General features: G+C 32.2%; 1 protein-coding gene across 1 annotated transcript; it reads right to left on the bottom strand.

Annotated features, from left to right (window-relative positions):
- Window positions 1–7,710: 7,710 nt before the first annotated feature.
- Window positions 7,711–9,191, bottom strand: LOC135103501 (craniofacial development protein 2-like). Its single transcript, XM_064009920.1, has 3 exons — window positions 8,556–9,191; window positions 7,887–8,021; window positions 7,711–7,761 (listed from the first exon to the last, which is right to left on the bottom strand). Exons 1-3 carry the CDS (start codon window positions 9,189–9,191, stop codon window positions 7,711–7,713), a joined length of 822 nt encoding a protein of 273 aa, XP_063865990.1.
- Between the last annotated feature and the right edge of the window lie 13,663 nt (window positions 9,192–22,854).

The following is a 22,854-nucleotide window of genomic DNA, read 5'->3' as shown; positions in this document are numbered from 1 at the left end:
TATATATATATATATATATATATATATATATATATATATATATATATATATATATATATATATATATATATATATATATATATATATATATATATATATATATATATATATATATATATATATATATATATATATATATATATATATATATATATATATATATATATATATATATATATATATATATATATATATATATATATATATATATATATATATATATATATATATATATATATATATATATATATATATATATATATATATATATATATATATATATATATATATATATATATATATATGTATATATATGTATATATATATATGTTTTGGAGCATGTTAGACACCAAAATGCAAAAAAAACATGGAAATCTCCTTACATACAAGTTCAAAAGAATAAATACATGTTTTTTTTTATTTTATTATTCTTTTTTCAACGTTTTATTTACCAAAACGCTGAAAACACATGCAAAACACCCTTTATAACTAAACAAAGTAACTTTTCCAAAAAAACATATATTCTGAGTGTTTTTGGGCTTGTTATATTATAAAATGTCAAAATGCATGGAAAATACACTATGGAGAAACGAAAAGATTTTACAAGAAAGATGTCTTATGCTCGTTTTTGAGCTTCTTAGGTATCAAACGGGAAAATGCATTAATATCACTCGATATGGAGAAAGACAACAACTTTACCAAAAACGTGAATTTTCAGTGGTTTTAACATTGTTTGGTACCAAAACGCCAAGATGGTACAAAGCTTCTCCATGTATGGAGAAACAAAACGACAGTGGAAGAAATGTTTTTTTTTTTTTACTATTTTTTGCATCTTAGTCACCAAAATTCTAAAAAGCATGGAAAGCATCCTATATTGGGAAAAGAAACGAGAATTCCAGAAACGTCTCTTTTGAGTGTTTATGACCGGGCTAGGCATTAAAACGTTAAACATGGAAAAGCACTTTATATGGGAAAAGAAAACAACATTACCATACCTTTTTTTGTTTTGCTTCTTACATACCAAAAAAAGCTAAATTACATCGAAAAGATCCCTTACTGAGAAACATAATAACTACCAAAGAACGCTTGACTTCTGATCTTCCTAAAATTTTTGATTGGGGCAGCGCAAACTTGATATTGTTCAATGCCTCAAAAACTCAATTCCTCCATCTATCAACTCGACACAACCTTCCAGACAACTATCCCCTCTTCTTCAATGACACTCAACTGTCCCCCTCTTCTACACTGAACATACTCGGTCTGTCCTTTACTTATAATCTGAACTGGAAAATTCACATCTCATCTCTAGCTAAAACAGCTTCTATGATGTTAGGTGTTCTGAGACGTACCCGCCAGTTTTTCTCACCCTCCCAGCTGCTAACTCGGTACAAGGGCCTTATCCGTCCTTGTATGGAGTTTACTTCACATGTCTGGGGGTTTCCACTCATACTGCTCTTCTAGACAGGGTGGAATCAAAAGCTTTTCGTCTCATCAACTCCTCTCCTCTAACTGACTGTCTTCAGTTTCTCTCTCACCGCCGCAATGTTGCATATCTAGCTGTCTTCTACCGCTATTTTCATGCTAACTGCTCTTCTGATCTTACTAACTGCATGCCTCCCCTCCTTCCGCGGCCTTGCTGCACAAGACTTTCTTCTTTCTCCCACCCCTATTCTGTCCACCTCTTTAACGCAAGAGTTAACCAGTATTCTCAATCATTCATCCCTTTCTCTGGTAAACTCTGGAACTCCCTGCCTGCTTCGGTATTTACACTTTCCTATGACTCTAATTCCTTCAAGAGGGAGGTTTCAAGACACTTATTCACCAATTTTTGACCACTGCTTTGACCCTTTTATGGGACTGGCATTTCAGTGGCCATATTTTTTTATTGGATTTTTGTTGCCCTTGGCCAGTGTTCTTCTTGCATAAAAAAAAAAAAAAAAAGTATTCGGAGTGTTTTTGAACATTGAAAATACACTAAAGTAAAGGCACACATTATGGAAAAAAAAAAAAAAAAACATGTATTATGAGTGTTTCTTTTCTTTTTTTTTTTTTTTACTATAAAACGAAAACGTCTTAACAGCACTCGATTAGGAAAAACAAAATCATCATTGCCAAAACCATGTATTTTTAATGTGTTTCACATTGTTACGTGCCATAACGACAAAATACATGTCAAGCACACTACATGGGGAAAGGAAACGACATTTCAGGAAAAGTGTCTTTTAAGTGTTCAGGCACCAGAAGACTAAAAACCATGGAAAGCACCCTATATGAGAAAAAAGAAAAAAGCAACATTACCAAAAACGTTTATTGTTTATTTGTGTGTTTGAGCTATTTATGTACCAAAACGCGAAAACGCAGGTAAAACACCTTTTATGGAAAAACAGAATAATTACGAAAAACAAGCATTTTCAGTATTTTTGATCCTGTTATGTACAGAAACGCCAAAATGCAAAGAAATATGCAACACCAAGATGCAATGAAATAGTTTCTCCTATATGGAGAAACTAAAGAACATTATGAAGAAAGTGTATTATTAAATTTTTTGAGCATCTTAGGTACGAAAACTTGAAAACGCATGAATACGTATTTAAAGTGTATTTCACATTGTTAGGTACCATACCGCCAAAAAAAAAAAAAAAAAAAAAAATATATATATATATATATATATATATATATATATATATATATATATATATATATATATATATATATATATATATATATATATATATATATATATATATATATATATATATATTTTTTTTTTTCTGGAAATCTCGTTTCCTTTTGCCCATATAAGGTACATATATATATATATATATATATATATATATATATATATATATATATATATATATATATATATATATATATATATATATATATATATATATATATATATATATATATATATATATATATATATATATATATATATATATATATATATATATATATATATATATATGTACCTTATATGGGCAAAAGGAAACGAGATTTCCAGAAACGTGTCTTTTGAGTATTTATAAGTGTGCTAGAGGCCATATCGCAAAATAAGCATGGAAAGCAACCTATATGTGAAAAACAAAGGAACATTACCAATAACGTATATTTTCAGTGTTTTTTGTGCTACGTACGTATCAAAACTCTAAAACGAATGGAAAGCACGCTTTATGGAGTAACAGAATAATATCATCAAAACAAGTACTTTTATACTTGTTTTGGTGTCTAATATTGTTAATGTTTTTGTTTCTTCATATAAAGTGATATTCATGTGTTTTAATGTTTTAGTATCTAAGATGCTCAAAAACATTCAAAATACACGTTTCTCATAATATCTCTTCGTTTCCCTATATAGGGTCCTTTGTAATGCATCTTGGCGATTTTGTAATAGGGTGGAAACACTCAAATTACTTGTTTCTGGTAATGTTATTGGGTTTTTTCATCAAGGTTTTTTTTTTTTCCATGTGATCTGGTACGTAAATAGCTGAAAATCAGTCAAAAAACACGTTTTTTGTTAAAGTTGTTTTTTGTTTTCGAACAGATGCTGTTTTTCGTACTCTTTAGCGTTTAACAAGCTCATAAACACTGAAAAGACACATTTTTAGATTTTTTTTTTTCATTGATATATATATATATATATATATATATATATATATATATATATATATATATATATATATATATATATATATATATATATATATATATATATATATATATATATATATATATATATATATATATATATATATATATATATATATATATATATATATATATATATATATATATATATATATATATATATATATATATATATATATATATATATATATATATATATATATATATATATATATATATATATATATATATATATATTTTACCATATAGGTTTTGCATACATTTTAAGGTTTTGGTACCTACAAATGTGAAATACACTGAAAATACACGTTTTTGGTAATATAGTTATGTTTCTCCATATATAGCGTTATTTATGCGTTTTCTCGTTTTGTTACCTAAGAAGCTCAAAAACACTCATAATACACGTTTGTCGTAGTGTCTTTTCGTTTCACCATATAGGGTACTTAGCATGCATTTTGGCGTTTTTGTACGTAAAATTCTCAAAACACTTGAAATTATTGTTTCTGGTAATGTTATTCTATTTCTCCATGAAGGAAGTTTTCTATACGTATTATCGTTTTGGCACGTAAGTAGCTCAAAAACAACCAAAAGACACGTTTTCGATAATAATAATTTGTTTTCCCATATAGAAAACTTTCCATGATTTATAGATTTTGGTGCCTAACATACTCATAAACATTCAAAAGACAATGTTCTGGAAATATTCTTTTCTTTTCCGTATAGAGAATGCTTTGAATGTACTTTGGTGTTAAAGTACCTAACAATGTGAAAAACACTCAAAATACACGTTTTGGTAATGTTCTCCATATAGAGTGCTATTTGTGCGTTTTAGTGTTTTAATACCTTGGAAGCTAAAAACACATAATACACGTTTATTGTTAAAAGTTATTGTGTTTCTCCTTAAAGGGTATTTTGCCAGCGTCTTAGCGTTTTGGTATGTATCTGAAAGCTCTCAAAAGACTCATTTTTATTAATATTTTTTTTTTCTCCATGCTTTTTAGCCTTAAATGTTCATGGTGCCTAAAACGCTCATAAACACTTAAAAACGAAGTTTTTTTTTTTTTTAATATTGTTTCTTTTCTCCATATAGGGTGTTTTGCATCCAATTTGGAGTTTTCCTACCTAATAATGTAAAATACACTGAAAGGGTACGTTTTCTGGTAATGTTCTATTTCTCCATCTGAAGTGCTATACATGCGTTTTAGCTTTTTAGTATCTAAGAAACTTAAAAAAAACAGCCATGATACACGTTTCTCTTAATGTCTTTACGTTTCCCCATACTGGTTAATGTTCAGGCATTTTGCTGTTTTTGTATATATGGGCTCAAAACACTCAAAATATATGTTTCTGGTATTATTATTGTTTTACATGCACTTTAGCGTTTTGCTACGTAAGTAGCTGAAAAAAAGGAGACACGTTTTTGGTAATGTTGTTTTGTTTTCTCATATAGGGTGCTTTCTATGCTTTTAAACGTTTTGGTGCCTAACACGCTCATAAACACTCAAAAGACATGTTTCTGGAAATTATTATTATTTTTTTTTTTTATTTCTCCCTAGAGCGTGGTTTGAATGCATTTTTGGCGTTTTGGTATCTAAATATGTTAAAAATCCTCAAAATACACGTTTTTGGTAAAGTTGTTGAGATTCTTTATATAGATTGCTATTTGTGCGTTTTAGCGTTTTGATAACTACGAATCTAAAAAACACATAATACGCGTTTCTCGTAATTTTCCTTCTTTTGCCTATGTAGGGTATTTTCCATGCATTTTTGCAGTTTTGCAATTTTGTACGTAACAAGCTCAAAAGCACTCAAAATTCACGGTTTTTGGTAATGTTGTTCAGTTTTTCCATATAGGAAGATTTCTAAAGAAGACACGTTTTTGATATGTCATTTCTATTAACAATATAGGGTGTTTTGCTTGCATGTTGGTGTTTTTCTAACTAACAATGTAAAATACACTGAAAATACGCGTTTTTGGTAATGTTATTCTATCTCTCCATATAGAGTGCTATTCATGCGTTTTTGTTTTTTTTTATACCTAAGGAGTTCAAAAACACTTATAATTCACGTTTCTCGTTATGTCTTTCTGTTTCCCACTTGGAGTACTTTTCATGGATTTTGGCATTCTCTACGTAAGAAGCTCAGAAACACTGAAAGTACTTGTTTTGATGATATTATTCTGTTTCTCCATAAAGGGTGCTCTCCATTCGTTTTAGAGTTTTGGTACGTACGTAGCTCAAAAAACACTGAAAATATACGTTATTGGTAATGTTCCTTTGTTTTTCACATATAGGTTGCTTTCCATGCTTTTTTTGCAATATGGCCCCTAACACACTTATAAATACTCAAAAGACATGTTTCTCGAAATCTCGTTTCCTTTTGCCCATATAAGGTACATATATATATATATATATATATATATATATATATATATATATATATATATATATATATATATATATATATATATATATATATATATATATATATATATATATATATATATATATATATATATATATATATATATATATATATATATATATATATATATATATATATATATATATATATATATATATATATATATATATTTTTTTTTATTTTATTATTTTTTTTTGAGGTTTAGTACCTAACAATGTGAAATACACTTTAAATATTTATTCATGCGTTTTCAAGTTTTGGTACCTAAGATGCTCAAAAAATTTAATAATACACTTTCTTCATAATGTTCTTTAGTTTCCCCATATAGGATAAGCTATTTCATTGCGTTTTGGTGTTGCATATTTCTTTGCATTTTGGCGTTTCTGTACATTTCTCACCACCTTTCTCACCAGACGCAAGGTAGGCAATGCCTGTCAGTGTCCGGCCTCTACAAATCTTCTCCAAAGGTCTCTATCCATGAAATCCTCATCTCTGGTTATTTCTTGTAGATTTCTTCCTCTTCGTTCAGTAGCTTCTTCAACTCCCTGCATCCATCGCTTCCTAGGTCGTCCCACCGGCCTCCTGCCTAGAGGAACCCATTCCAGAAACTTCCTTGCGTATCTTGTATCTTCCATTCTTTGGACATGTCCATACCATCTCAATTTGTTCTTTTCAATTATCTTCAGTATAGATGTTATCCGTAATCTCTCTCTGGTTTCTTCATTTTTAATTCTATCAAGTCTGGTCACACCTCGGATCATTCTCAGAACTCTCATTTCTGCTGCTTGTATTTGTGATGATGTTCTTGTTGTCAGTGTCCAAGTTTCTGACCCATATAGAAGTACTGGTCTTAGCATTGTTGTAAATATTATGGTTCTAGCTTTTGTTGGAATATTCTTATCTTTAAGTATGGGATACAATGCACTGACATTTGCATTGTACTTCTGTATTCTATTTAAAATTTCTATATTCTGTCTGTTTTCCTCGTCGAAAAGTACTCCCAGATAACAAAATTTGTCGGTCTGCTTCAGTTTAACGTTATCTATGTAAATATTACATTCCTCCTTTATTCTGCCAACTTTCATTATTTCTGTTTTTTGTTTGTTCATTCTCATTCCTTCCCTATTTAAGACATCATTCCATCTTGTCATGGCCTCTTGAAGATCTTGTTGGCTTCCTGTCACGACAGCGACATCGTCTGCATAGGCCAGCGTGATCTCTTTATCCTCCCTTACACACACTTCCTTCAGGCATCTGTCCATGTATATAATGAATAGCAAAGGAGAGAGCACTCCCCCTTGTCTCACTCCTGTCTTAATGCTAAACCATTCACTCTCCAGCTCTCTGTTCTTGACTCTGCTCTCCGTGTTCTTATATATACTCTTAATTACTCGTATCAGTTTAGAGTTTATGCCGTAGTCTTGATGTTGTAAGACTCTCCACAAGCAATCTCTTCTAATTCTATCAAAGGCTTTTTCCAGATCTATAAAAGCCACATATTTATCAATGCTCCACTCCCAACTCTTCTCCATTATCATCTTTAAAGTGAACACTAGATCTGTCGTGCTCCTATTGGGCCTGAAACCATACTGCCATATTCCTAGTTTCTCCTCGACACAGGTTCTTAATCTTTTCTCAACTATTCTTTCGTACAATTTTCCAACACGAGATAACAGGGATATACCTCTATAATTTACACAATCTGTTTTACTGCCTTTCTTATATATTGGACATACTATTGCTTTGTGCCAGTCATGGGGCACTTTTTCCTCTTTCCACGCATTACTGAAAATGTACCTCATCCACTCTACACATTCTTCCCCAGCAGCTTTAAATAGCTCTATAGGGAGCTCGTCGTCCCCCGGGACTTTGCCGCTTCTCATCTTCTTTAGTTCATCCTTCACTTCCTCTGTACTGATCTCATTTGGGTTCTCTCCTTGTTCTTCCTGTATATCTAGATTCCGCTCTTCATCCACTTCCACATCCTCCACATTTAGAAGTTCTTGGAAGTATTCTCTCCATCTTTCTTCAATCTCCTGTGGTTTTGTTAGTAATTCTCCTGTTTTGTTCATTATTGCATATGTTGATTCGTTATTTCCTTTCCTATAGTTCTTAGCCATGCTATACAATAATTTTCTTGTTCCTTCTACGTCTCTCTCTAGATCTTGACCAATCTTGATCCACATGTCCTCCTTGGCTGCTCTTTTGGTTGCTTCTGCACTGTTTCGTTTATCTACGTAATCTTCTCTATCTTCAATGTTTCTTGTTTTCATCCATTTTCTGAAAGATCTTGTTTTTTCTTTGACTGCTTCCTTAACATCATAAGTCCACCATGCAGTACTTTTCTTTTTGGTTCCATATTTGATTTTAATACCAACTGTCTCCTCAGCTGCCCCATACACAGTGTTCTTGAATTTATTCCATTGTTCTTCTATGTTCATTTCTTCCAATTCCAGTTCGGTTGGTTTTCGTAATGTTACCAGTTGCCGTAGTGCTTGCTTCTTCTCTTCGTCCTTGAGGTTTTCCAGTTTGAATCTCTTTTGCTTTTTCTTGACTTTTTCCTTTGGTTTTACAATTTTTAATTTAGCCACCACCAACCTGTGGTCAGAGTCTAAGGACACAGATGGTATAGTCCTAACATCTTTAAATAAGTTTTTCTTGTTGGTGAGAAACAGGTCAATCATTGACCTCTCAGTATATCCTTGTTGTGCTTCATTCCACCGATACCATGTCCATTTATGGCTCTCCTGATGTTTATAATAAGTATTCATAATGGACATGTTATTCATCACACAATAATCTATTATTCTTTCTCCCTCCTGGTTCCTTTCGCCAATGCTAAACTCTCCGATGACGTGCTCTACTCCATCTCTATTCTGTCCGATATGTCCATTCATGTCTCCCATGACAATGACATTCTCGTGATGTCTTATTGTTTCTGTCATTTCCTGTAGAGTTTCATAAAACTGCTCTTTCTCCCTCAGACTTCTGCCCTGTTGTGGAGCATATGTTTGGATAATGCTAATTTTTGTCTGATCTATAGTTAACGTTATACCCATCACTCTCTCATTTCTGCAGTCCATACTGTCCATCCTTTCTGCCATCAGTGGTGACATCATTATAGCAACCCCATGTCTTCCATCCTCATTACCACTATACATGATCTTATAATTTTCATGTAATGTTTTTTCTCCTTTCCCTTTGATTCTAGTTTCACATAATCCAACGATTTCCAGCTTTCTTTCCTTCATCATCTCTATTATTTCCTCTTCTTTATCCATGAATGTTGCCAAGTTTATCGTTGCAATCTTTATTGTCTTTTGTTTCCTATTTTCATGTCCAGTTCCATTCCGGTTCGTTACCCTTTGGTCAGTCCGATTCCGAGGCACGTTCTGCGTTTCTTGAGCAAAAACTGTAACACCAGTGGCTTGCTAGGCCTATCCTGGCTCTTCGGAACTGTTAATTAGTCCTTTCCTGCTGCTTATTGCCCCCAACTGGTTACAGGGAATCTCCTACTAGTCCCCGGGCAAGCCTGCAGGTTAGGGTAAGCCGCGACACTTCTTCAAAGTTACACAGTTCCTTGTTCATGTGGAGTAGGCCCATGAACCGTCGCGGTTCATGTATGTTATGTTGTACATAACAAGATAAAAAATACTGAAAATACTTATTTTTCGTAAAGTTATTCTGTTTCTCCATAAAAGGTGTTTTATCTGCGTTTTAGCGTTTTGGTACATAAATAGCTCAAGCACACAAATAAACAATAAACGTTTTTGGTAATGTTGCTTTTTTTTTCTCATATAGGGTGCTTTCCATGGTTTTTAGTCTTCTGGTGCCTGAACACTTAAAAGACACTTTTCTTGAAATGTCGTTTTCTTTCCCCATATAGGGTACTTGACATGTATTTTCTCGTTATGGCACGTAACAATGTGAAACACATAAAAAATACATGGTTTTGGCAATGCTGATTTGTTTTTCTTTATCGAGTGCTGTTAAGACGTTTTCGTATTATAGTAAAAAAAAAAAAGAAAAAAAAAAGAAACACTCATAATACATGTTTTTTTTTTTTTTTTCATAATGTCTACCTTTAATTTAGTGTATTTTCAATGTTCAAAAACACTCCGAATACTTTTTTGTTTTTTTTTATGCAGGAAGAACACTGGGCAAGGGCAAGAAAAATCCAATAAAAAAAATATGGCCACTGAAATGCCAGTCCCATAAAAGGGTCAAAGCAGTGGTCAAAAATTGGTGAACAAGTGTCTTGAAACCTCCCTCTTGAAGGAATTCAAGTCATAGGAAGGTGGAAATACCGAAGCAGGCAGGGAGTTCCAGAGTTTACCAGAGAAAGGGATGAATGATTGAGAATACTGGTTAACTCTTGCGTTAGAGAGGTGGACAGAATAGGGGTGAGAGAAAGAAGAAAGTCTTGTGCAGCGAGGCCGCGGAAGGAGGGGAGGCATGCAGTTAGTAAGATCAGAAGAGCAGTTAGCATGAAAATAGCGGTAGAAGACAGCTAGATATGCAACATTGCAGCGGTGAGAGAGAAGCTGAAGACAGTCAGTTAGAGGAGAGGAGTTGATGAGACGAAAAGCTTTTGATTCCACCCTGTCTAGAAGAGCAGTATGAGTGGAACCCCCCCAGACATGTGAAACATACTCCATACATGGACGGATAAGACCCTTGTACCGAGTTAGCAGCTGGGGGGGGTGAGAAAAACTGGCAGATACGTCTCAGAACACCTAACTTCATAGAAGCTGTTTAAGCTAGAGATGAGATGTGAATTTTCCAGTTCAGATTATAAGTAAAGGACAGACCGAGTATGTTCAGTGTAGAAGAGGGGGACAGTTGAGTGTCATTGAAGAAGAGGGGATAGTTGTCTGGAAGGTTGTGTCGAGTTGATAGATGGAGGAATTGAGTTTTTGAGGCATTGAACAATATCAAGTTTGCTCTGCCCCAATCAGAAATTTTAGAAAGATCAGAAGTCAAGCGTTCTTTGGTAGTTATTATGTTTCTCAGTAAGGGATTTTTTCGATGTAATTTAGCTTTTTTTGGTACGTAAGAAGCTAAAAAAAAAAAGTTTTTGGTAATGTTGTTTTCTTTTCCCATATAAAGTGCATTTCCATTTTTAACGTTTTAATGCCTAGCTCGGTCATAAACACTCAAAAGAGACGTTTCTGGAAGTCTCGTTTCTTTTCCAAATATAGGATGTTTTCCATGCTTTTTAGAATTTTGGTGACTAACATGCAGAAAATACTCAAAAAATTTTTTTTTTCCACTGTCGTTTTGTTTTTCCATACATGGAGAAGCTTTGTACCATCTTGGCGTTTTGGTACCAAACAATGTTAAAACCACTGAAAATTCACATTTTTGGTAAAGTTGTTCTCTTTCTCCATATCGAGTGATATTAACGCATTTTCCCGTTTGATACCTAAGAAGCTCAAAAACGATCATAAGACACCTTTCTTGTAAAATCTTTTAGTTTCCCCATAGTGTATTTTCCATGCATTTTGACATTTTATAATATAAGAAGCCCAAAAACACTCAGAATATATGTTTTTTGGAAAAGATACTTTGTTTAGTTATAAAGGGTGTTTTGGATGTGTTTTAGCGTTTTGGTACATAAGACGTTGAAAAAAGAATAATAAAAGGAAAAAAAACATGTATTTATTCTTTTGAACTTGAATATAGGGAGATTTCCATGCTTTTTTTGCATTTTGGTGTCTAACATGCTCCAAAACACTCAAAAGACACGTTTCTGGTAAAGTTCTTTCGTTTCCCTTATACAGGAAGCTTTCCATGCCTAGATAGGGTGGAATCTCCTCTAACTGACTGTCTTCAGTCTCTCTCTCATCGCCGCAATGTTGCATCTCTATCTATCTTCTACCGCTATTTTCATGCTAATTGCTCTTTTGATCTTGCCAACTGCATGCCTCCCCTCCTGTGGCTTCGGTGCACAAGACAGTCTTCTTTCTCAAACCCCTATTCTGTCCACCTTTCTCATGCAAGAGTTAACCAGTATTCTCAATCATTTATATATATATATATATATATATATATATATATATATATATATATATATATATATATATATATATATATATATATATATATATATATATATATATATATATATATATATATATATATATATATATATATATATATATATATATATATATATATATATATATATATATATATATATATATATATATATATATATATATATATATATATATATATATATATATATATATATATATATATATATATATATATATATATATATATATATATATATATATATATATATATATATATATATATATATATATATATATATATATATATATATATATATATATATATATATATATATATATATATATATATATATATATATATATATATATATATATATATATATATATATATATAAATAAACAATCAAAATAATTTTTCTTTTTGGAAATGATGTTGTTTCTCCATATAGAGTGCTATTAACACGTTTTAGCGTTTTGGTACCTAAAAAGGCTAAAAAAAAAACACAGATAATATACGTATCTGGTAATACATTTTTAGTTTCTCCATACAGGGTATTTTGCATGCATTTTGGCGTTTTTCAATGTAAAAAGCTCAAAAATATTCAAAAACCTGTTTTTTTTTTCTTTCTGATTAACAATAAAGAGTGTTTTGCATGCGTTTTGGTACATGAAAAGAAAAAAAGAAAGAACTAAGAAGATACGTTTTCAGTAAAGTTTTATTTTTTTTCTTTTATTTCCATGTAGTGTGATTTCCATGCTTTTTAGTGTTTTGGTGCCTAACATGCTTAAAAACACTCAAAAGACACGTTTTTGATAATGTCGTTTGGTTTCTCTTTATAAAGAGCTTTGCATGTATTTTAGTCTTTTGGTACCTAAGAATGTGAGCTCAAAATACTAGTTTTTTGGTAATGTCGTTCTGTTTCTCTATATAGATTGCTCAAAAGCTCACATAATAGAGGTTTCTCGTTATGTCTTTTCGTTTCCCCATATAGAGTACTTTGCATGCATTTTGCCATTTTCTACATAACAAGCACAAAAAAATAAATAAATAAAAACACACGTTTTTGATGAAGTTATTGTGTTTATAAATTGTGTTTTAGCTGCGTTTTACCGCCTTGGTGCGTACCTCAAAACATTCAAAAGACACTTTTTTTTTATTTGATATGTTTTCCCATATAAGGTGCTTTCTATGTTTTTTTTTTATTTTATTACCTAATATGCCCATAAACACTCAAAAGACATATTTCTGGAAATGTAGTTTCTTTTCCCCATATTGGGTGCGTTGCATGTATTTTCGCGTTTGGTACCTAAAAATATGAAATACACTGAAAAGATCCATTTTTTGTAATGTTATTCTGTTTGTCCATATAAAGTGCTATTTATGCGTTTTAGCGTTTTGGTATCTAAGAAGCTCAACAACACTCATAATACACGTCTCCTGTAAGGTCCTTTCATTTTCCCTTTTTAGTGTATCTTCCATGCTTTTTGGCGTTTTTATACATATCAAGCTAAAAAAGACTGAAAGTACCTCTTTTTTGTTAATATTTTTTATGTTTCTGCATAATGTGTTTCTTTTTTTTGTACCCATTTTAGCGTTTTGGTACGTAATTAGCTAAAAAAAAAAAAAAACACACACAATAGACACATTTTTGGTAATAATATTTTCTATTCGCATATAGGGTGCTTTCCATGCTTTTTAGTGTTTTGTTGCCTCCCATATACAAAAACACTCAAAAGATGCGTTTCTTTTAATGTCGTTTCGTTTTCCCATATAAAGGGGCTTTACGTGCATTTTGGTGTTTTGGTACCAAACAATGTGAAAAACACTCAAAATAGATGTTCTTCATAATGTTTTCTTTCCCTGTATAAAGTGCTATTAACGCGTTTTTTCCGTTTTTGTTACCTTAAAAACTTAAAAACAGTCATAAAACACGTTTCTCGTAATGTTTGATCGTTTCCTAATATAAAGTGTTTTGCAAGAATTTAACCGTTTTTAACATAACAAGCTGAAAAAAAAAACATCAAAAATACTTGTTTTTGGTCATGTAATTATGTATTCCCTAAAAGAGTGTTTTGTATGCGTTTCAGCGTTTTGGTATGTAAGTAAAAAAAAAAAAAAAAAAATACAATAAAATAAAATAAAAGACATGTTTCTTGTAATATTGCTTTGTATCCCCATGTAGGATGCTTTCCATGCTTTTTATCATTTTGGGACCTAACACGCTCAAAAACACTCAAAAACACGTTTCTTGTAACATCATTTTGTTTCCCCATATAAGGGGCTTTGCATGCATTTTGGCATTTTGATATCTAACATTCTAACGATTAAAATATACCTTTTTTGGTAATGATCTGTTTGCACATAAAAGTGTAATTCATGCGTTTCATTATTTTAGAACCTAAGATCAAAAACTCTCATAATACATGTTTCACATAATGTCTTTTCGTTTCCCCATATAGGGTTCCTTCCATGAAATTTGTTATTTTTTCTACGTAACAAGCTCAAAAACACGCAAAATACACGTTTTTGGTAATGTGTTTCTCCAAATTTTTTTTTTTTTTCATGCGTTTTTGTACATAAGTAGCTCAAAAACACTAAAAAGATATTTTTTTTTAGTTATGTTTTTTTTTTTTTTTTTTTAAATATGAGGTGCTTTCCATGCTTTTCCTGGTTTTTGTGGCTAGCACGCTTATAAAGGGTGAAAATAGACAATTTTAGATATATAGTTCCCTTTACCCATATAAGGTGCTTTGCGTCCATTACATTCTTGTACTGTATTCCATTACATTACATTTTTGTACATAATAATGTGAAATACACTCAAAATACAGATTTTTGGTGATGTTTTCCTGTTTCTCCATATAGAGTGCTATTTGTGCGTATTAGCGTTTTGATACCTAACGAGCTCAAAAACATTCATAATACACGTTTCTGTAATGTTCTTTCCTTTCTCCATATAGGGTATTTTCCATGCATTTTGGCGTTATTGTACGTAACAAGCTCAAAAACATTCAAAATTCACGTTATTGGTAAAGTTATTGTGTTTCTCCGTAAAAGGTGTTTTCCCTGCGTTTTAGCGTTTTAGTAAGTACCTCAAAAACACTTTAAAAAACACGTTTTTGCTTACGTTGTTTTGTTTTCTTATGTAGGCTGATTGCCATGTTTATTTTTTTTTTTTTAGCATCTTGGTGCCTAACACACTCAAAAACACTCAAAAGACACGTTTCTGAAAATGTCGTTTCCTTTTCCCATCGAGGGTGCTATACATGCATTTTGGTGGTTTGGTATCTAATAATGTGAAATATTCTCAAAAAACACATTTGTGGTAATGTTGTTCTTTTTCTCCATATAGAGTCCTATTAACGCATTTTAACATTTTGGTACCTTAGAAACACTCATAATACATGTTTCTCGTAATGTCATTTCATTTTCCCATATAGGGTAATTTGCATGGAGTTGAATGTATTTCAATGTAAGAAGCTCAAAAAAAACTCAAAATACTTGTTTTCGGTAATGTTATTCTGTTTAATCATGAATGGTGTTTTACATACGTTTTAGCGTTTATGTACGCAAGAAGTTCAAAAACAAACTAGAAAAAAAATGGCACGTTTTTCTTATAGTTTTGTATTCCCATAGAGGGTGATTTCCATGTTTTTTTTTTTTTTTTTTTTTTTAGCATTTTGGTGCCTAACAAGCTAAAAAACATTCAAAAGACGAGTTTCTGGTAATGTCGTTTTGGTACCTAAAAACACAAAATCTCTCATTATACACTTTTCTCTTAATATCTTTTTTGTTTTCTTATAGAATACTTTCCATGCATTTTTGCATTTTTCTGCGTAACAAGCTCAAAACAAACAAAATACACGTTTATTGTATAGTTATTGTGTGTTTTTTTTTTTTCTAAAAAGGGTGTTTTGCTTGAGTTTTAGGGTTTTAGTTTGAGAGAAGCTGAAAAAAAATCAAAAGACACGATTTTGGTGTTTTTTTTTCTATAGAGGGTGTTTTCCATGATTTTTAGCATTTTGCTGCCTAACACGATGAAAAAAAAAAAACTCAAAAAAGACATTTCTATAAATCTTGCTTCCATTCCCCATAAAGGGTGTTTTGCATGCCTTTTGCCATTTAGTACTTAACAATGTGAGGCAGTCAATTTTTTTTTTTTTTTTTGTAGTGTTCTTGTGTTTCTACATATAAAGTGCTTTTCATGCCATTTACCGCTTTGGTACATAAAAAGCTGAAAAACTCTCATAATACACGTTTTTTTGTAATGCCTTTTTGTTTCCCCTTATAAGGATTTTTGCCTGCATTTTCGGTGTTTTTTCTAAAAACTTCAAAACACTCAAAATACTTTTTTTTTTCATATAGGAGGGATACTGGCCAAGGGAAACAAAAAAAAAAAACAATAAAAAAAATGCCCACTGAAATGCCAGTCTCATAAAACGGTCAAGGCAGTAGTCAAAAATTTATGGATAAGTGTCTTGAAACCTCCCTCTTGAAGGAATTCAAGTCATAGGAAGGTGGAGACAGGCAGGGAGTTCCAGAGTTTACCAGAGAAAGGAATGAATGATTGAGAATACCGGTTAACTCTTGCATTAGAGAGGTGGACAGTCATTTAAAGGAGAGGAGTTGATGAGACGAAACGCTGTTGATTCCACCCTGTCTAGAAGAGCAGTATGAGTCGAACCCCCCCCAAGACATGTGAAGCATACTCCATACATGGACGGATAAGAGTTAGCAGCTGGGGGGGGGGTTAAAAAAGCTGGCAGAGACGTCTCAGACCACCAGCTGTTTTAGCTAGAGATTAAATATGAAGTTTCCAGTTCAGATTATAAGTAAAGGACAGACCGAGGATGTTCAGTGTAGAAGAGGGGGACAGTTGAGTGTCATTGAAGATGAAGGGATAGTTGTCAGGAAGGTTGTGTCGAGTTGATAGATGAAGGAATTGAATTTTTTGAGACATTGAACAATACCAAGTTTGCTCTGCCCCAATCAGAAATTTTAGAAAGATCAGAAATCAAGCATTCTGTGGCTTCTGTGCGTGAAATGTTTACCCCCTGAAGGGTTGGACGTCTATGAAAAGACGTGGAAAAGTGCATGGTGGTATCATCAGCGTAGGAGTGGATAGGACAAGAAGTTTGGTTTAGAAGATCATTAATGAATAATAAGAAGAGAGTGGGTGACAGGACAGAACCCTGAGGAACACCACTGTTAATAGATTTAGAAGAAGAACAGTGACCGTCTACCACAGCAGCAATAGAACGGTCAGAAAGAAAACTTAAGATGAAGTTACAGAGAGAAGGATAGAAGCCGTAGGAGGGTAGTTTGGAAATCAAAGCCTTGTTCCAGACTCTATCAAAAAGCTTTTGATATGTCCAAGGCAACAACAAAAGTTTCACCAAAATATCTAAAAGAGACTCAGTAAGGAAAGCCAGAAGATCACCAGTAGAGTGGCCTTGACGGACCCCATACTGGTGATTAGATGGAAGTTTGTGAAGTGATAGATGTTTAAGAATCTTTCTGTTGAGGATAGATTCAAAATCTTTAGTTAGGCAGGAAATTAAAGCAATAGGACGGGAGTTTGAGGGATTAGAACGGTCACCCTTTTTAGGAACAGGTTGAATGTAGGCAAACTTCCAGCAAGAAGGAAAGGTAGATTTTGACAGACAGAGCTGAAAGAGTTTGACTAGGCAAAGTGCAAGCACGGAGGCACAGTTTCGGAGAACAATAGGAGGGACCCCATCAGGTCCATAAGCCTTCCGAGGGTTTCGGCAGGTGCCTACTGCCTCCTCCTTGTTTTTGGTAATGTTTTTCTGTTTCTCCTTAAAGGGTGTTTTGCATGCGTTTCATCTTTTTGCTATGTAAGTAGCTAAAAAAAAAAAAAAAACTAAAAAGAAAATTTTTTTTGGTAAAGTTGTTTTGTTTTCTCATATAAGGTGTTTCCAGGGTTTTTAGGGTTTTGGTGACTACCACGTACTCATAAATATTTAAAAGACATTTTTTTTTTTTTAAGTCGTTTCCTTTCCCCATATAGTGGGCTTTCTGTATATGCTGGCAGTTTGGTACCTAATAATGTGAAATACACTCAAAACACATATTTTTCGTAATTCTGTTCTCTTTCTCCATATTGAGTGCTATTCATGCTGTTTCAAGTTTTAATACCAAGAAGATCAAAAACACTCATAACAAACGTTTCTCATAGTGTCCTTTTGTTTCCCTATGTAAGGTACTTTCCATGCATTTTTGCGTTTTTTGTCCATAACAAGGTTAAAAACACTGAAATATCTTGTTTTTGTTAATGTTATTGTGTTTTTTCAATAAAATATTTTTTGCATTTTGGGCAAATGCAAATTTTGGGCAAAAGTAAAAAATTTCTAAGTCAAAATGCAAAAAGATTTAGGATTTTTACTTAGAAAATGCATTTTGCATTTTTCTAAGTAAAAAGTAACAAAAAAAAAAACACTTGAAATACTTGTTTTTTTTGTAATGTTATTTTCATTCATAGAGATGAATGAAAATAACATTACAAAAAAAAAAAAAAGAGATCCTGAGGCCCTGTGGTGTAGCTGAGGCCCTGTGGTGTAGTGGTTAGCACGGCTGCCTCTAAAGCAGTAGACATGGGTTCGATTCCCGTCGGGGCCTACGAAGAGTTACCAATATTTAGGGAGCCGCCGTGGTACAAAGGGAGCCGCCGTGGTACAGTGGAACCAAGCGCGCTTTGGGGGCCAAGTGGTCATCTGGCGCACGGGTTCGAATCCTGGCTACGGTCCGAGGGTAGGAAGGGCATCCACTCGGGGTAACGGTTCCCAAATGCCAAATCCAAAAGTCCTTCATCAGGAGGCACCGTCTCAGCCCTAACAGACTAGGGAAAACTAGACGTAAAAAAAAAAAAAAAAAAAAAAAAAAATTTCACTCATAGAGATTTTTTTTACATGTTTTGACTTGTAAGTAGATCATAAACTATGAAAATAAACGTGTTTCGTAATGTTTTGTTTTCCAATATTAGGTTCTTCCCATGCTTTTTTTTTTTTTTAGCGTTATAGTGACTAGCACGTTCATAAATAAGCAAAAGGCAGATTTTATAAATCTCGTTTTTTTTTTTTTCTCATAAAGGGTGTTTTGCGTGCATTTTGGTGTTTTGATACATAAAAATTTGAATTACAGTCAAAATACGTGTTTTTGGTAATGTTATATTTCTCCATATAGAATGCTATTCATGCGTTTTTGAGTTATGTTACCTGAAAAGCTCAAAAACATTTATACGACATGGTTTTAGTAAGGTCCTTTCCTTTCCCCATATAGTGTACTTCCATATATTCCCGTTTTTGGTAATGCTGTTGAGACGTCTCTGACACGTTTCTGGAAATGTCGTTTCTTTTCCTCATATATTGTGATTTGCATGCATTTTAGCGTTATGACATCTAAAAATGTGAAATACACTTGGTATATTCATATTTTGTAATATTGTTCTTTTCACCAGAATGCTATTCATGCGTTTTCGAGTTTTGATACCTAAGAAACTCAAAAACTCTCATAATACATGTTTCTCATAATGTCCTTTCGTTTCCCCATATAGGGTACTTTCCCTGCACTTCTAAATTTTTCAACGTAACAACCTTAAAAAGCTAAAAATACTTGTTTTTTTGGTAATGTAATTCTCCTTAGCCATGCCTTTCAGCGTTTTGGTATGTAAGAAGTTAAAAAAAATTGTCCGAAGACACACTTAATGTTTTGTATTTGTGTTTTCCATGATTTTTAGCGTTTTTTGGTACCTAACACTAAAAAAAAAAAAAAAACACTGAAAAGACACGTTTCTGGTAATGTCTCTTGGTTTCTCCAAATAGGGAGCATTTGATGCTTTTTGTGTTTTGGTATCTATCAATGAAATACTCTGAAAAAAAAAGACGTTTTTGGAAATGTCCTTTTTCTCCAAAATAGAGTGCTAATCGTGCGTTTTAACATTTTGGTACCTAAGAAGCTTAAAACTCTCATAATAAAAGTTTCTTTTTATGTCTTTTCGTTATTCCGTTTAGTGTATTTTACATGCATTTTAGCTTTTTTACGTAATAAGCTAAAAAAAAAAAAACACTCAAAATACACTTTTTTAGTAAAGTTATTGTGTTTTCCCCATAAAGGGTGTTTTGCATGAGTATTAGCTCAGTATGCACCTGAAAAACACTCAAAAGACACGTTTTCGGTAATGTTGTTTTCCTTTCCCTTATAAGGTGTTTTCTATGCTTTTTAGCGTTTTAGTGCCTAGCACGCTCATAACCACTCAAAAGACACGTTTCTGAAAATCTTGTTTCCTTTCCCCATATAAGGTGCTATTTATGCAATTTCCCATTTTGGTACCTATCAATGTTAAAAACACTTAAAAATGCACGTTTTTGGTAATATTGTTTTGTTTCTACATATGGAATGCTATTCATCCGTTTTAGCGCTTTGATACCTAAAATATAGAGTGCTTTTCATGCATTTTAGTGTTTAGATATCTAAGAAAAAAAATTATAATACATGTTTCTCGTAATGTCTTTTCGTTTCTTTATACAGGATACTTTGGACACATTTTGTCATTTTTCTAAGTAACATGCTCAAAAACTCAGATTACTAATATTTTTGTAATTGTTTGTTTTTCCTTATGAAGGGTGCTTTACAAACGTCTTAGCGTTTTGGCTCAAAAACTACAGACTTTTTTGGTAATGTTGGTTTGTTTTCCCATATAGTTTGCTTTCCATACTTTTTAGCGTTATGGTTCGTAGCACGCTCATAAATACTCAAAAGACATGTTTTTTTTTTTTTCCGAATCTCGTTGCCTTTCCCCATATAGTGCGTTTTGCGTGCATTTTGGCGTTTTCGCACCTAAGAATGAGAAACACTTTAAATATAGACGTTTTTGTTAATGTTCTCTTTCTCCTTATAGAGTGCTTTTCATGCATTTTAGCGTTTTTGGAGCCTAAGAAGCTCAAAACACTCAAAATACACGGTTCTCGTAATGTCCTTTCCTTTATATTTTGGTGTTTTTGTACGTAAGTAGTTAAAAACGCACAAAATACTTGTTTTTATTTTTATTAATGATTTTCTGTTACTCAACTTTGAGTATTTTTCATATGTTGTAGTGTTTTAACACCTAAGAACCTCAAAAACAATCATAAGACATGTCTTTGACAATATCATTTAGTTTCCCAATATTGGCTAATTTGCATGTGTTTTGGCGTACCTAATAAACTCAAAAGCACACCTTTTTGGTAATGTTTTTCTGTTCCTCGAGAATGGGTGTTTTGGATGCATATTAGAGTTTTGGTACCTTAAAAGCTCATAAACACTGGAAATTGTCTGTTTAATTGTCCATTTTAGGGTGTTTTTCATGCTTTTTAGCGTTTAGGTGCCTAATATGCTTAGAAACAGGCAAATAACAAGTTTCTGGTAATATTGTTACGTTATCCCATATAGGATGATTTGCATGCATTTGGGGCTTTAATAACTAACTAGCTCAAAACACTCAAAATATACTTTTTGAGAAAGTTGTTCTGTTTCTCCAAAAAGGGTGTTTAGCATGCGTTTTAGAGTTTTGGTTTGTAAGAATCCGAAAACTCTTAAAAGAAACATTTTTGGTAAAGTTGTTTTCTTTTCCAATATATTGTACTTTTCACGCACTTTGGCGTTTTGGTATCTAACAACATAAAAAAGAAATAACATTGATCATACAGTTTTTTGGTAATGTAGTTCTGTTTTTTTTTTTTTGTTGTTTGGATGTATTTTGACGTTTTGGTACCTAACATGGTGCAAAATACTGTTCTATTTCTTAATATAGAGTACTATTCACGTGTTTTAGCTTTCTGATACATTAGAACATCAAAAACACACGTAACACATGTTTGTGATTATATAATTCATTTTTCCCATATTGATATTTTGCAAGTGTTTTGGTGTTCTGTTACTTAACAAACTGAAAAACACTTAAAACACCCATTTTTGGAAATACTTTTTTTTTCAGAAATGGTTTTTGTATGCATTTTGGCGATTTAGGACTTAACATGATGAATAACATTCATAATACAAGTTTTTAGTAATGATGTTCTCTTCCTCAATTTTGATTAATATTCATATGCTTTAGCGTTCCAACATCTAAGTGCCTTAAATAAACACTCATATGACACGTTTTAGATAATTTGCATGTGTTTTGGTACCTAATAAACTAAAAAAAAACACCCAAAACACATGTTTTTAGTAAGCCTGTTTTGTTCCTCCAGACAAGGTGTTTTGTATGTATTTTTAAATATTTCTTATGTAAGAAGCTAAAAAAAAAGCTCAAAAGACACAATTTGTTAAAGTTGTTTAGTTTTCTAAATAGACTTTTTTCCATACTTTTTTTTAACATTTTGGTGCCTAATTTGCTAGACAAATAAAATAAAATAAACAAGCAAATGACACGTTTCTCGTAATGTCGTTTTATTACCCTTAAACGATGCTTTGCAACCATTTTGATACACTATTTTGATGAGGTTAATCTCTATAAAGGGTGTTTTACATGAGTTTTATCATTTTGGTATATAAGTAGCTGAAAACACTCAAAAGCCACGTTTTTGATAATGTATTCTTTTCCAATATAGTGTGCTTTGCATGAATTTTGGCGGTTTGGTACCTAACAAGCTCAAGACATTCATAATACAGGTTTTTGGTAATGTAGTTAGGTTTCATACTAATCTAATTTTCAATCTGTAAAACACCAGCTTTTTTCTT

The sequence above is a fragment of the Scylla paramamosain genome, chromosome 1, assembly GCF_035594125.1.
Source record: "Scylla paramamosain isolate STU-SP2022 chromosome 1, ASM3559412v1, whole genome shotgun sequence".
NCBI classification, from domain to species: domain Eukaryota; kingdom Metazoa; phylum Arthropoda; class Malacostraca; order Decapoda; family Portunidae; genus Scylla; species Scylla paramamosain.
Note: the sequence above shows the minus strand (reverse complement) of the source record. Positions and strands in the feature narration are given on the sequence as shown.